Genomic DNA, 14,335 nt, shown 5'->3' with positions numbered 1-14,335 from the left:
GTTAGTCAGGCCTAAAACTGGTAATTACTAACTTCAGATATTTTTGTTTAGCTGTTTGTTCTAACAGTGTGCCTATTCATATATTTAAAACTTGTTCACAGTAGGGAAGTTCAATAAGAATTAAATTCTCCCTTCCCTAGTGAATTTTTGTTTGTTTTCTAAGATCAGTTTGTGTTGTATGGATGTGAAATTTCTAGCTGTGTAATAGCTTAGTTTCCGGAGAATGAGATGGATGGTTATTTAGCTGTGGAACCAAAACCACGGAGAGAATTCTGTGAACTACGTAATATCACAGAGAAATATTAGTTTATATTAGCATTTCAGAGAAAGTTATTATGGTGAATTACAGGGAAATGTCATGATTGCAGAACTTAGCAACTTCAGCATCACTCTCATTTACTTTTTTTTTTATTTTAATTTTTTTACTTTAAATCTTCAGCATTTTAGGTGGATGTTTCACAGGTAGTAACTAAAAGGTCACATATCAAACATAATTTTTATCATTTGTTTATAACCATGGGCTATGTGAAATACATCCAAACCATGAGTATGGCTTCAGGTAGGCAATTTCTGTAGCCACTCATTTAAACAAGCAGCAGCCTACCCTTGGTCCCCCATCTCTTACTGCAGAAGGTAGCTCAGGACTTGCAGAAACAAAGGCAATGCTTCATCAGCATGTAGCTCCTACTCTTTATTTACATTATAGTTAAATAAATATAATGTGCACCCATATATCTTCCGCAGTGAAGATCTAACAATGAAGCAACCAGAACAGAAACATCTGGGGAGGAGGGTGTCATTTTCAGCATAAGCTGGTATGGGAAACTCCTGCAGTCCTTGCAACACGAGTAACGTAGAGAAACTGCTTAGATCAAGAGAGGGCAAAAAGTTGTATTGAAACAAGCCTTCCAAATCTGGTTGCACATGACTTTTCTTGACAGATATACTTAAAAGTTTTAGCATTTATACAAGTCCAGATCAACTCTTCAGTTAACCCTCTGTGCTGGGCAACAGGCATATAGCTTGGCTGCCACTGCTTTTTGGATAAACACTGTTTGAAACTAAGCTGACTGACAGCACACAATTACATCACATTGCATTACGTCGTAAAGTCTTTCACTCACTAAGCAATAACCAAAATGTAGTAAGATCAATATTCTTAAAGAAATTTCTGATAATCTACTTTATCTTCACTGTGGTTGTGATGCTCATTTTTGCAGGTTTCCCATCTTATTTTCTGGTACATTGTATGATTATTCTTCCTTCTTGATGCAGAAGAACTACAGGAAAAACTTAAGAGTGAAGCATCAGAACAGCAAAAACTTAAAGTACAAAAAAATGCCAAAAGCAAATAGTTTTTTCTTTTCATTATTTGTACTAATATCAAGCTTTCTTAAACTGTAAAAGGAACAAAATTTTCACTTATTTTAGGATTGTCTCCAGAATTTTTCATTTTTCAAAATTTAGTTCCTAGGGGATGAAGGAATATTTCAGAGAGAGAGAACGACAGTAACAAAAATGGTTTGAAAGGTGCATGGCTAGTTTCTTTGTGCAGCTTTTTTAATACATCACACTATGTTAAAAGGCTCATTAAGAAGTAGCTATCTTGAGATGAATTTTGTTTTCACCAGGTATACAGTCTTGATTAAATTCATATGAATGAAATCAGGAGCTGTCACAGAAAGGAAAAAAACCACAGGAGAATGTGAGGGAAAGCAGCCTTGAGTTAATGCACAGCAAAGGAGAAAAGATCATGGAAACAAATTATAAAACCAAGGGATTAGACAGAAGCAGTGGAAGGTGGGATTTAAAAAATAAATAATTATAGAAACAAAATGAAAACTGAAGTTGAGAATGGAAGAAAGATAATGCGAAGGAAACCTTTTCTTGCAGCTGTCTTTACTTCTCCATAATTTTACCCTGACAAGTAGAAGAAAAGAATGGGGATTTAGCCAGGAGAAGAGAAATGAGTAATTGCAAAAACCAAAGCTCTCATGTTCATTAATTCAAGCCCTTTTGGTTCTTGTCCACTTTCAATACTTTCTTCCCATGACAACACGCTCAGTTTATTATTGTTAAAATTCCACTCTCACTGTGTAGTCAATCTAACTTTATGGCCAGTAAAAATTTTTATGATGTAACAGGCACTTTGGAAATCACTAATCTCAAACTTTCTGTCCACAGTAATTGAAAGGCTATCATGTTACCTGCTCCATGAATTCGGTTTTGCAGAATGAATTTTAAATCCCTCAAAACTCCACATTCTGGAAGGTGCAGCTTTTTTTCACTGTTAAACCAGACAAAAAGTGGTGGTACTCTTTCTGATCATTTGCTGCATGGGCTAAGAAGACGGGGAATATCTCTTGGCAGGAGGCAGTACAGACTGTGAACCTCTCATTTAGTATGTTGTATCAGTTATCTCAAAATCAGAGGCTGCAAAAGTGAAGACATCTATGGACTGTCTGGAGACCAACAGTCAAACACGCACAGTTCAGCTTGACTGAGTCACCAATTTAAAACTCTTTTTGGCCTGTTTCAACAGACATTGTAATTGGGAGCTTTTGGTCTTTTGAATTGCAGCTCTTAAGTTCACTATGGGTGGCTCGAGAGTGTTTGGTAGCTTCTGATGGTGTGTGGAGTGAGCTTTCCTCACCCCAGGACCTGAAAAAGACTTCTTTCTGTGGTCTTTCTGGACTAACACATAGCATGCTGTACCGTAATTGTGGGAACCAGAACTCACATCCAGCCTAGTTGTACTTTTCAAGATACAGAATATGAGCCTGCAAGAAGTTATTTCCACCGTGAAAGAAAAATGAACTCTTTTCCTGCTTATCACTGTATAATAAAGACTGATGTTTGTACCTCATGAAAAACTATGCATAACAGAATAGTGCAGCATAATTTTCCCCACAGGGAAACAAAGCTTCAGACAAGAATATTAGCCTTACAAAAACACACTTCATATTCAGATGTGCTCCTTCATTATTAAGCAAACTGATAATAGACCATGTAAATTTGTTCTCCTGATAACCAGAAATATTTTTCATTTCAACTACTCTACATAAGCAACTAATTATATATAATTTTTAAAAATATAGTAGCTGAAAAACTTACCAGTAAAATGTAGAAGACTGGAATGCATTAACCAGCTATTTCTCATTCACAGAAGAGTAGCACAACTGAAGTCTGTAGCACTACAGTCCTTAAGAGAATAAAGCTTTTTTCCTAGGATAAAAATTTTTTTTTCTCACTTTGAACTGCAAGCAGCTTTCCTCTATTTAGTCAGCAAATTTAATGTCAAATTTCAGTTTAGTATGTTGAGGGTTTTTATAGACACATATATTTATGCAAGCATTCTTGCACATATAATAAACTAATAGGAAAAAAAAATCCAAAAGCTTTTTTTGTGGATTTTTTTGATGCTATAAAGGCATCATCCAATTCTAATTACAAAATTCTTCCATAGGCATCTGTTATGTTATGTCATTTCCTCTCCCCATCAATACCTACGAGGTATTTAGTATCAGGGAATAATTCCATTGACTTGGTTAGCTTTCCATGCCTTGTTTATCTTTATGGCCTCTCACTACAGGAAAGACATTGAGGTGCTGGAGCGTGTCCAGAGAAGGGCAACCAAGTTGGTGAGGAGCCTGGAGCACAAGTCTTATGAGGAGCGGCTGAGGGAACTGGGGTTGTTTAGCCTGGAGAAAAGGAGGCTGAGGGGAGACCTTATTGCTCTCTACAACTACCTGAAAGGAGGTTGTAGTGAGGTGGGTGTTGGTCTCTTCTGTCAGGTGGCTGGAGATAGGACAAGAGGAAATGGCCTCAAGTTGTGCCAGGGGAGGTTTAGATTGGGCATTAGGAAAAATTTCTTCACTGAAAGGGTTGTCAAGCATTGGAACAGGCTGCCTAGGGAAGCGGTGGAGTCACCATCCTTGGAGGTATTCAAAAAGCGTGTAGACAAAGCATTTCAGGACATGGTTTAGTGGGCATGGTTGTCGGTTGGACTCAATGATCTTGAAGGTCTTTTCCAACCTAAATGATTTTATGATTCTATGATTTATAAAGTAGCAGTTACACAAACATTAAAAAAATCTGCATTATACCTTCCATTCTGCTTTTAAAAATGAAATACTCTCTGTGAATGCATTATATTAAAAGGTTTTGGTAATTACAGTTTTTATTTTATGTTTACTTATTTTTTATTTTAATACTATGTTAACTTCATCAGAATGCCTCTTAAGATAACTAAATATATTCCCTCTTTTATGAACACTCCCTCAAATATTAGATTTAAAAAGCAGTTTAGGAATCCAAAATTTATTACCTGAAAAAATTGAAGGAGCTACACTCCAAATTTCAAATTTTATAAGCTCCACCTATTCTTGTCAGAAACCAGTTCTAATTTATTTCGTGTCTAGATGGCACTGAGATTCACAAAGCCTGCTCATAGCTTGCCTCACACACAAATGCACACTTATGATCTTCACAAAACACAAAGAAGCCAAGAGCAGTTCATCTCAAAAACACCTCTTCCCTTTGCTTTCCCTCCGTGACTCACTATTTTGTACATTTTTTCCTTTTTTTTCTTTAACATTATTTGCTGATTACAGCACTTAGCCAGGCTACTGGAAAAATAGTATCAAATTGCTTTTCTGGCCAAGGAGGTTCAGGTCTTTACCTACTATTTCTAAGAAGGAACCAGCTGTTTTGGAGAGGGACTTTTCATTCTTCGTGTGGAAGCTGCCCAAGGTATGGAATAGTCATAGCATCAGTCATTTTTGTGTAATTATTGGCTGGTTAGAGCACTGCATTTTTACTTTTTTCAGTATAAAGAAACAGTCTTAAAGTAGACACCATAACCCAGGTCTGCTCCCTTCCCAGAGAAGTACCATCCCAACTACCAACTACACTGACTATTCCACTTCTTTTTGTATTTCAGGATGCCTTCAATAAAAAACTGTTGGCTCAAAATGCATCGCATTATTCTTCTTGTCCCAGAATACCACATCTATTACAGGCTATTCATTAATTTCTAGTTTAATCTGATAAGTAGAAGCAGGTCACTGACTTAGCTCTCCATTACCAGCAAGAGGTGCCCTGTCACCTTATCTGGGAATCGCAACTGCTAGCCAGGACACTGGAATCATGATGAGAAACATGGATTCCTACACTTAACAGCACCTGGCAAGATGGCAAAGTTTAATCACAGCCTTGATCCAGACTTTCACTTGCATATCGCGTACCAGTAGCTTCAAGGCACTCCTCTAGGAAGTAAGTGTTTTAGTCTGGTCTCTAACCATTAAACTCGCATAAAGGACTAGCGGCAGCACTACAAGTACCAGCTGTATTAATATGACTTTAATGCAAGTGACATTACTGACCTGGGAGAGGAGCCCATGCACGTGGCACAGTTCCCTATCAGACCTGCTTTGAAGATGCAGGCAAAGGATCTTCTAGTTCTTCTCATTCCAATCAGGCTTAAACAGGACATAGGCTGAGATAAGTCAGCTGGTACAGTTGAAGGCATATGAAAAAGCAGAACTTTTCAGAATGAAAGAGTAAGAGATTTAGAGGATTTACACACTTAATGGGATTCTGCAGCAGCTAAGTAAAAAATTTCTGCATCGGATTTTGAAGTTAGATCAAACACAGGCACCAACTTCCCGCTTAAGGCATTTTGGCGTATGTGGGGACAAGGTAGGAGATTGTCAGGCTGTGAGCACAGCACTCCCACATGAAGGGCTCTGTGCATGCTCAAAGGACTCTGCTGTAACAAGCACTCTGCATGTGATTCAGTGTTGTGTTGCACACACAGGTGCAACGGGACAGCACATGCAGCAGCCAGGCACAACCAGCATCAGCTCTACTCTGTATGTTGTATGTAGGATTTCCCTTATGCTGCTACCCCAAGTCATAATTCTGTAACCAATAAAAGAATGAAAAAAATGCAACAGAAATGACCACGCTTCTTGATATTTCCTACTAACATAAGCATATGGCCCAGTTCCTGCCAAGCATGCAGGCCACTGGAGACCCCATTCTGGGCTCTGCGTGGTAGAGGGATCCAAAGCACCAAGCGCAGGGGTCTGGGTTTCTTTCAGGAGGCCAGGTACCCAGGAGATGTTGCAGTGTCAAGTGCTGGAACATTTGTTCCATTTTAATATTTACAAGGAAAGAGGGAAGCCTTCTTTGAAGACCTAAGCAACTGGCAATGAATAAAGGAACTCAGCGCTTGTGGTCAGAATAGGAAAAGAGAAGAAATTTAAAAGACCTCTGATCATTTGAATAAGCTTTGCAGAATCATTTGAAGACATCTGTTTTACTAATTTATTTTGCTTTAATGGTGGGTGTGTGAACTCTAAAGAGACTTTAAAGATACTTTCCCTACTGTTTTTAATTATTGAATATTGTATAGTATTTCTCTTCAAGCCAAGAGCAATAGAAAACCTCAGGAATATGTCAGTGCTTACCAGGCGCTGATTCATGTTTTCTTTCTGAAGGAGAAGGAAAGAGAGCACCAACAGCAACTGAATATTATATTAGAGCTGATGAATGTGGTTTTACTTCATATTGCAACACCCTAGGAGCATGTATACAGACAATTACTGCATCTCAACAAAGGAGCAACAAATTCTTAAAAGACATTAATTTCATCAGTCATGAACATTGGGCCAGACCCATGGTCAGTTTTTCTCAGAGAAGTGGAAAAAAAAAAAAGTATTACAAAAGTCATAGCTGTCACAAATGCAATGCATCAGTAGCATACAGAGTATTTGTTTGCCACCAACCTGAATGATTCCTCCTAGAAATGAAACTGCTGCTGCAACTCCAATCCTCTGCATTTCAAACTCCGATAGGCCCAAAACTCCTGAATTATTATTTGTAGTGAAATTAGTGCCGACTGAAGGAACAAGGCGCTCAACTGCGTTGGCAGATATTAAGGAAGTTAAAGCAAAAGTTCCTATAAAAAAAGCCACACATTAGTTGCCAATAATTCTATACCTGTCTGTACTCCTCACTCCTGGTCTCTTCTTCAAAACTTGGCCATTATGAGTAAAAGTGCCATTTTGTGCATTCCTGTCATGATAAGAACAATTTTTAAGGTAATCTTTTTAAGTAACACACATTTCTTCATGTAAAATACCATTTGTACAGGCGAACTAAATGTAAATTTTTTTGTGACCACATTCATTTAAACATGTTAACAAAAGAGGTTCGAACACAACAATTCACAATGATTTCAAGTTACCAGAAATGCTTTTAACTCATCCTGGATGTGACGAAACAGCTTTTTGTCTGAGAATCCCAAATGTTCAGCATTCAAATTTCCAGGGCAATTAATTCACACACTATATATAGTACCTCACCCATTATAGTTAGCAGATGTGTAAGTTCGAAAACTCAACAATCTGCACTCTAATAAATGGAGGCAGATTATGAGAGAAACATTTATTTGCTGAGAGAGGCAAAGCAAGTTTAACGACACACAGATAAATAAGGATGATAATTCAATATTAAAAGGCACAGACACATTCACGCAGAGCTCTAAGAGCGTAAGAAATACTTTACTATGTCAGACCAATGGTCCATCTCACCCAGTACTCTGCCTCCAGCTGTGGCAATTGGAGGTGTTACCCAGGAAAAGCACACAAGCCTGGCCATTTTCTGCAGGCCATTCCCCTTATAATCCCCCACCATCCATAGCTGTTGTGTTAGGGAAATACATCCTTATTTGGCCCTTTTTTATTTTGTTTATGGATTAGCATTCATGAATTTGTCAAAGCTCTGTTTGAACCTGCTTGTATTTTCTGCCTCCACAATGTCCTCTGGGAGCAGGTTCCAGAAGTTCACCATCTGCTGTAATGTTTTCTTTAATCTATACTTTGAAAGTCTTTTAAAGTGATCTCTCACCAGTTTCATTGAGCTCTCCTTATTTCTACTGTTGCAGGACCTGGGAAACACAGTTCTACCTTCACCTTGGCCTTCATAGAGTAAACCTGCAGCATGAATTCATCGGGAACCTACCAGGGTCGCCTCCACCATGAAAAATGACCACCAGGTAAGTCCTACCTTTTGTTTCTTATCCTTTAACCTGCTAATAATTAATAAAAGGACTTTTCTTCTATCACAAGGGCAACTTGACTTCTTTAGTAACCTTTGGTGTGGAACCTTATCAGTAGCTGTTTGAATATTCTCATATCTTATATTCAAAGTATTTCCTTTTTCCATGTGCTTACTGACACTCATACAGTACTCTAGGAAGTTAATGAGGTAGGATTTTCCTTTACAGGAGTCATATTAACTCCTCTCCAACAGACTTTGATTATACATATCTTTCAGTATTCTTATTTTTATTATAGACAAGTCTGCAGTTCCCAAGATTCCCTCCAGAGCTCTTCTGACAGTGAAATTACACTGATAACTTAACAATCCTGTGGCCTTGTCACACCTTTGTCAGAAAGGTGTCCCACCAGTTTCCTTCCTGGAGTCCTCATTTTAATGTATTTAAAGAACCTTTAACTACCAGTTTGATCATCCTCTCCATGGCATTCTTCAAATTCCTTCTTTTAGCCTTCTAAACTTCCTGCATGTGCTTGACCTGCCACATTTCATGGCTTTCCCGCTCACTTCATTTGGCCAAGCTTTCCATTTTTCAAGTGTCAAGGTCTTCCCTGTGACAGTCCCCTTAATTTTCCCATTGAGCCATGAGGGGGTTTTTTTGATGACATTTTCTTTTTTGAATCATGATACACATTTTACCTGGGCCTATAATACATTTTTTTCAAGCAACACTCAGGATACTTGTAGGTATTTTGCTTTTCAGATTGCTCTTTTTTCTTTTAAACCTGTTCTCTCCTTTTTACTTTTTTCATTTTTTAAAAAAACAGTTTACATAAAATTGGATTTGATAACAGTTGTCATAAAAGTCTATCTGATGTCAAAGACCTATATGTGGTATTATGACAGATTAAACTGTCTCAGAGGATGCGCCAATTATACCAAAAACAGTCAAGAAAAAGGTGTAGGGGTCAGTTGCTCAGGTGAGTGATCTTTTAAAGTAGAACAACTATCTCACAGAAGAGACATTTCAAGTGAGTAAAAGTTGACAGAACCGGGCCATTGATGAATTTTCCATTTCATATGAACATGACTGACTTTACTAGCAAAGGGCACTTTTATAGTCTGTATACATATGGAGAGCCCCGCTGATCTTACAGAAAATGCTGGTAGGTGAAGAGATCATCACCAATGTACCTGAGGAACTACAGAGCATTTGGGGATCTGAGGCAGACAGTATAGCTCCAGTTCAGCCTGCACACCACAACACCTTAATCGAGGCTGGTGGGATGAATGCATGTGACATTTCTACTGAAAGGATCAACAGCATGTGTCACAGACATTTATTAAAATAAAAAAAATCTTCATGACTGCAAGAGAACAGTTTTGTTGCCTTTTTTCTTAAGATTAAATTCTGGAATATACACCTGTGAAAGGAACGGGTTTCCACACCAAGGACTGTGCAGGAATCCACAGCTATGGAGCTGTGGGACTCAGCAAATCATTCTCTGAACGGTATTACCTCCCAAGGATAAAACAGACTTAACAGCTTGTACTTACTTACCCATTCTATCATCTGTTTTCATTACTAGAATTATGTCAGCCAGATACTTATTTATCTACTTTCCAACGTGTGATTGTATGACGGATTCTTGTCTTCCTAATAATCTTACACCAACAAACTGCTTACAATACACTGCTAAACTACTCAGTTTTGAAACAGCTTTTTAATATATTTTCATGTTTTAATAAGTATACTAATCTATCTCTACTTAAGAATCAGAATTATTTTCCAAATTCTAAATTTTCACTTTTTTTTTTTAATGCTTCTCTCTTTTACATGAGCTGAGTACATTCCATCACTCACTACAGCATCAGATCACTAACAGCATCCACAGAACCTTCTCAGACATCAAAAGGCTCAAATACTTTCTGTGCCCCTAGGGAAAACAAACTTTCAGTCTTCCTTTTGCTCTGTGAAAATTTATAGCTGTTCAGCAATTTTAAATAATTTAACCGAATATTTTTGAAGAGTGCTCAAAGTATGTGGCTAACTTCTTACTAAAACATTGCATACACTTGAGTGCATACACATGAGCAATCAGATTCTGCAGAGTTCATTTTGTCTGTGATTACTCAGAATCATCTTTTCTCTTTTCATGAGTTTTTTCCTCCACAAGGAGAACATGCCTCCTCCTTGCTTAAATCTTCTGACAACCACAGAAGCTGCTTCCCTTTACCCGGTCCTTCCGACCGTGCTTTGCTACTGGGCCTGTCTCATCCTTCCTGCAAACTTCAGGGGCCACCAAGTGCCCACTTCTGCACACCAAAGAATTTGTGGTTCAAGCTCATGAGTATTATTTCCAACTTCCAGCTATAATTTGGTTTCTTTGGAGTCAGAAACAGAGCATTCGCCAACCTGTTAGGAGATCAAAGTCATTCAACTCTTGCAGCTGCTGTTGGCTCTGCTGAGAATAAAGTAGTAACTACTAGCATAGTAGCCAGGGAGCACTTTTTGCTGCCTACCTAGTTACTCCGCAAATGGACAGGAGCTGTACTGAACTCATTGGGAGAATCTCTAACTTTAATATAATAGCAGGTAATAGGCACAGAAAGTTTTTTTTCTGAGAAAGGCAGGGTTTGTGTTTCAGACAGGTGAGAAGTAATGTGTGTTTTCTGTGGTTTAAGAAGCAGTCGAGATTTTTTCATTCCTGTTTCCATGTATCTTGTTGGCTGAGCCCTTTGTTAAAAACTTAGCCTGAAGCAGATTTCTAAAGTAGAGTTAAAATACAAAAGCCCTTAGTAAACTACATTTACAAAGGAAGTGTCAATGCAGTATTAAATTATAATGGCAGGAGTAACTCCAATATATTCTTAATGAGGCTCTTTAAAGTATTTAAACTGGCAAAAATAGTTGTAAAAGAAGCACAAAACCAGCTTATTTCTGGTTAGTCTTAGATAATTTTCCTTCCATTGATCTTATAACAAACCAAATAAATGTTCAGTTTCCAGTTCCTTATTTCTGAAAATATTTTTAGCAAATAGACACTTACCTGTCGCAACATGACGTCCCATTCCAAATATGGCATAAATAATGACAGGGAAGAAAGAGCCATATAAACCAAAAACTGGATGGACTGAAGACAGAACAGCAAAGGCCAGTCCTATAGAAAGTTAAATGGAATTACTTCACTATATGAAGATAAGACTGTTCTGCATTCTTTTTTTTTATTTTGATGAGGAAACATCTACAATTTTATTAAGAGCAGGAAAAAACCTACCTTCATTTACAAAAACCTAGAGCATAAGTCAACTACTGTACAATTAGGATCAGGAAGAACTGTGGAAGGTTTTTTCGTCTATTGTCTCTCATCAAAACCCTCACACTTTCTTCTGAGTCTTGATCACCAGCAGAAACAAACGGGTCACAGATACAATCTAATCTATGGCACCACCTACCATGTTTCCAGGTTGTCACCATCAGTGGTTCCAAACTCTCTTTTAATAGCCAGTCCTCACAGGAGGAGGCAGCACCATTTCACCCCCACCCTCACAAACAGGGGTTTGAGACTGCCAGGGCTCCAGGCAGTCAGATGGTTATTTCTTACAAAGAGTTCAAAACCTATAATTTTGGTTTGGATGGAGCCTCTTCAGTCTGCTTTCTTCTAATTTCTTAAACAAAAAAATATTCCAGAGTTTGTTGTCTTTGGGTGCCTTGGTTTTTTAATCCTTAATTTTTTTTTTTTAATGTTTTTTTTTTAATGTAAAGCTGTCAGTCCAGAAACAGAAAGTATTTGACTTTCATGTTGAGATGGAGAATGAACTGAATTGATTAGGATTTAACTTCACAGACTTACCAGTTACCTTCATTGCTTAGCTATAGAGGACAGCATCCATCTTCTTCTTAGAAAGTCTCAGAATATGTCAAGAAATTCTCTCTTAACAGAGACATTCCTGCAAAGCAGCTTTGGTTGCTGTTCAACTTTAGATACCTAAGTCTGCATTGACTTCTTACAAGTCAGCAGAAAGAGAGACTCCTCAGACTGTTTCAGACCAGCAGCCTCTACTGTCATTTCACAGTTTTTTCTCCTAGAAACTAAGAGTAGGAGAAATTGCCCGGCAGAGTTTCTCCATAAATCTTGGTGAATACCATGTTGTGCAGTAGGGAAGACAGGACTGGCTTGTGTAACACACAAGGTGACTTTCTGAAGTCCACCTTCAACCTGAGTGACCAATCATCTCAGCTAGTGTGTACATGTGTGTATTGGGAGAATGACCACACGTGGTCTGGGACAGAGGTGGTTCACATCAATGAAATGGAGTTGCCTTCTGTGTACATTTGAAATCTCCAAAGAAAATTAAATATGTAGGATTCACTGTTCACACCAGACTTTCCTGACTGCTCCAGAAAGCATTTTTTTACTTGAAGCACTGGTGTATGGTGTTTGAATAATATGGAAAGGGCCAAAGAGCATCTTTGGGTTTAGGCTTTCAGTGGCAATTCAGAACATTTTGATTCAAGAGCTCTCTTCTTGAATCTGGATTTGAGTCTGTGACAGAGCACATGGTGGGGCAATAAAATGCCAAAAGGCCAGAAGTGTCAAGTTCCCTGTGAAGCAGACAAGGCCTAGCATTTCACCTGTTCTTAGGAAAACATCACAGTGAAGATTTTGCTGAGATGGATCTTACACAGATCATCTTCATCCACTCTGCACTCAGCTAAGCAGCACCATCAGTTGTGACTTGGAGAGGAGAGGAGATATTTTAAAACATGTCTGTTTTAAAACATTGATGCCTTCTTTTAAACAGTAAGGGACTTCATTGCTCTTTTGCCTTTTAATTAGCATATCTACTGATCATCACTTCTGCTTTTTTCTCTTAGCACACCATCATCATGAACCAGGAAGGTCTTTGAAAACAAATTATAGTTCTACATCCATGTTCACATGATCACAAGTCTTATGAGGAGCGGCTGAAGGATCTGGGGTTGTTCAGTCTAGAGAAGAGGAGGCTGAGGGGAGACCTTATCTCTCTCTACAACTACCTGAAAGGGGGTTGTAGTGAGGTGGGTGTTGGTCTCTTCTGTCAGGTGGCTGGAGATAGGACAAGAAGAAATGGCCTCAAGTTGAGGCAAGGGAGATTTAGGTTAGATATTAGGAAAAATTTTTTTACTGAGAGGGTTGTCAAACATTGGAATGGGCTGACCAGGGAAGTGGTTGATTCACCATCCCTGGAGGTATTCAAAAAGCGAGTGGACAGGGTACTCCAGGGCATGGTTTAGGGGGCATGGTTAATGGTTGGACTTAATGATCTTGAAGGTCTTTTCCAACCGAAATGATTCTATGATTCTATGAATAGATGTAAAAGAAGATTCTGACCCAAGAGCAACACAGAAGGGTGTGCCTGAGAAGAATAAAAACAGCACAGGAGAAAACTGCATGAGCCTATCCAGACAAAAGTGAGCATGGGGAAAAAAAGAGAGAAAGAAAAGGAGAAAGAGCTTTTTAAGGCTTGTTCAAAACTGAAAAGCTCTTTCATTATAACCATCTTATGAACAAAAACTAACAAAAACTTTGTAATTAACTACCTAGTAGAATTCGACTCACACAGATAGTCCAATTTTACAAAAAAGCATTATTCAAGGCTAATTTATATTCCTCTCCAAAAATACCAAAAATAGCAAAATCAGTATAAGTGCAGCTACACTTTAATTATAACAAGATAACTGAAATGAAGTGACCTTTCTGAGTGGACAATTGTAAGGGAAATATACAAAATTCAGCACTGAATGTTGAGCCAGGTATGTACTTTAGAAGCACTGTTGGAAGAGGTCTCTAAACTCTGGTTAAGATGATCTGCAAAATTCTGTATGTTTAAGATCCTCACTCATTAAATGAAGGAAATACCCTAACACTTAACCAGAGAATTACAAATATAGAACATTTTCATCTGAACACATTCCTATTTCCAAAACCTCCTATTCACACTGCAGAACAGCTACACCATGCATAGAGAACTCATCTCGGTTAGTTCCTTTGTATGCTTTCCTCCTTGCATATTTTTTTAAAAGGTTTGGACTCTATCAGTTATTACAAGGGAAACATAAAAACTCCCTCTTTGCTAGGATAGGTTAACAATTTTGAAAGAAATGTTTTAAAATATCAAGTCCTTTTTGCCAAAAACACATTATGTTCATATCATTTTTAACTTTGTGCTTGCATTGTGTTAATTTTCGACCTTGAAGTTTTCCTTATAAAATCTACACAGTTCACTT

The 14,335-nt window shown here is 38.0% G+C and overlaps 1 protein-coding gene across 3 annotated transcripts in view; it reads right to left on the bottom strand.

Moving 5' to 3' along the window:
- The window catches only part of SLC26A7 (solute carrier family 26 member 7), a 73,055-nt gene that overhangs the window by 45,983 nt on the left and 12,737 nt on the right, over positions 1 to 14,335 (bottom strand). For 2 of the 3 annotated variants that reach the window (XM_052788556.1, XM_052788557.1), the window contains 2 exons: positions 11,115 to 11,225; positions 6,792 to 6,964 (listed from right to left, as the gene is read on the bottom strand). In XM_052788556.1, the coding sequence (XP_052644516.1) occupies positions 6,792 to 6,964; positions 11,115 to 11,225 (284 nt within the window). Of the gene's footprint in view, positions 1 to 6,791; positions 6,965 to 11,114; positions 11,226 to 11,520; positions 11,598 to 14,335 lie in introns of those variants that run through there. The other variant, XM_052788558.1, reaches the window with a different exon arrangement.

The sequence above is a fragment of the Harpia harpyja genome, chromosome 5 (assembly GCF_026419915.1).
Source record: "Harpia harpyja isolate bHarHar1 chromosome 5, bHarHar1 primary haplotype, whole genome shotgun sequence".
NCBI lineage: Eukaryota > Metazoa > Chordata > Aves > Accipitriformes > Accipitridae > Harpia > Harpia harpyja.
This window is presented reverse-complemented; position numbering and strand designations above follow the sequence as displayed.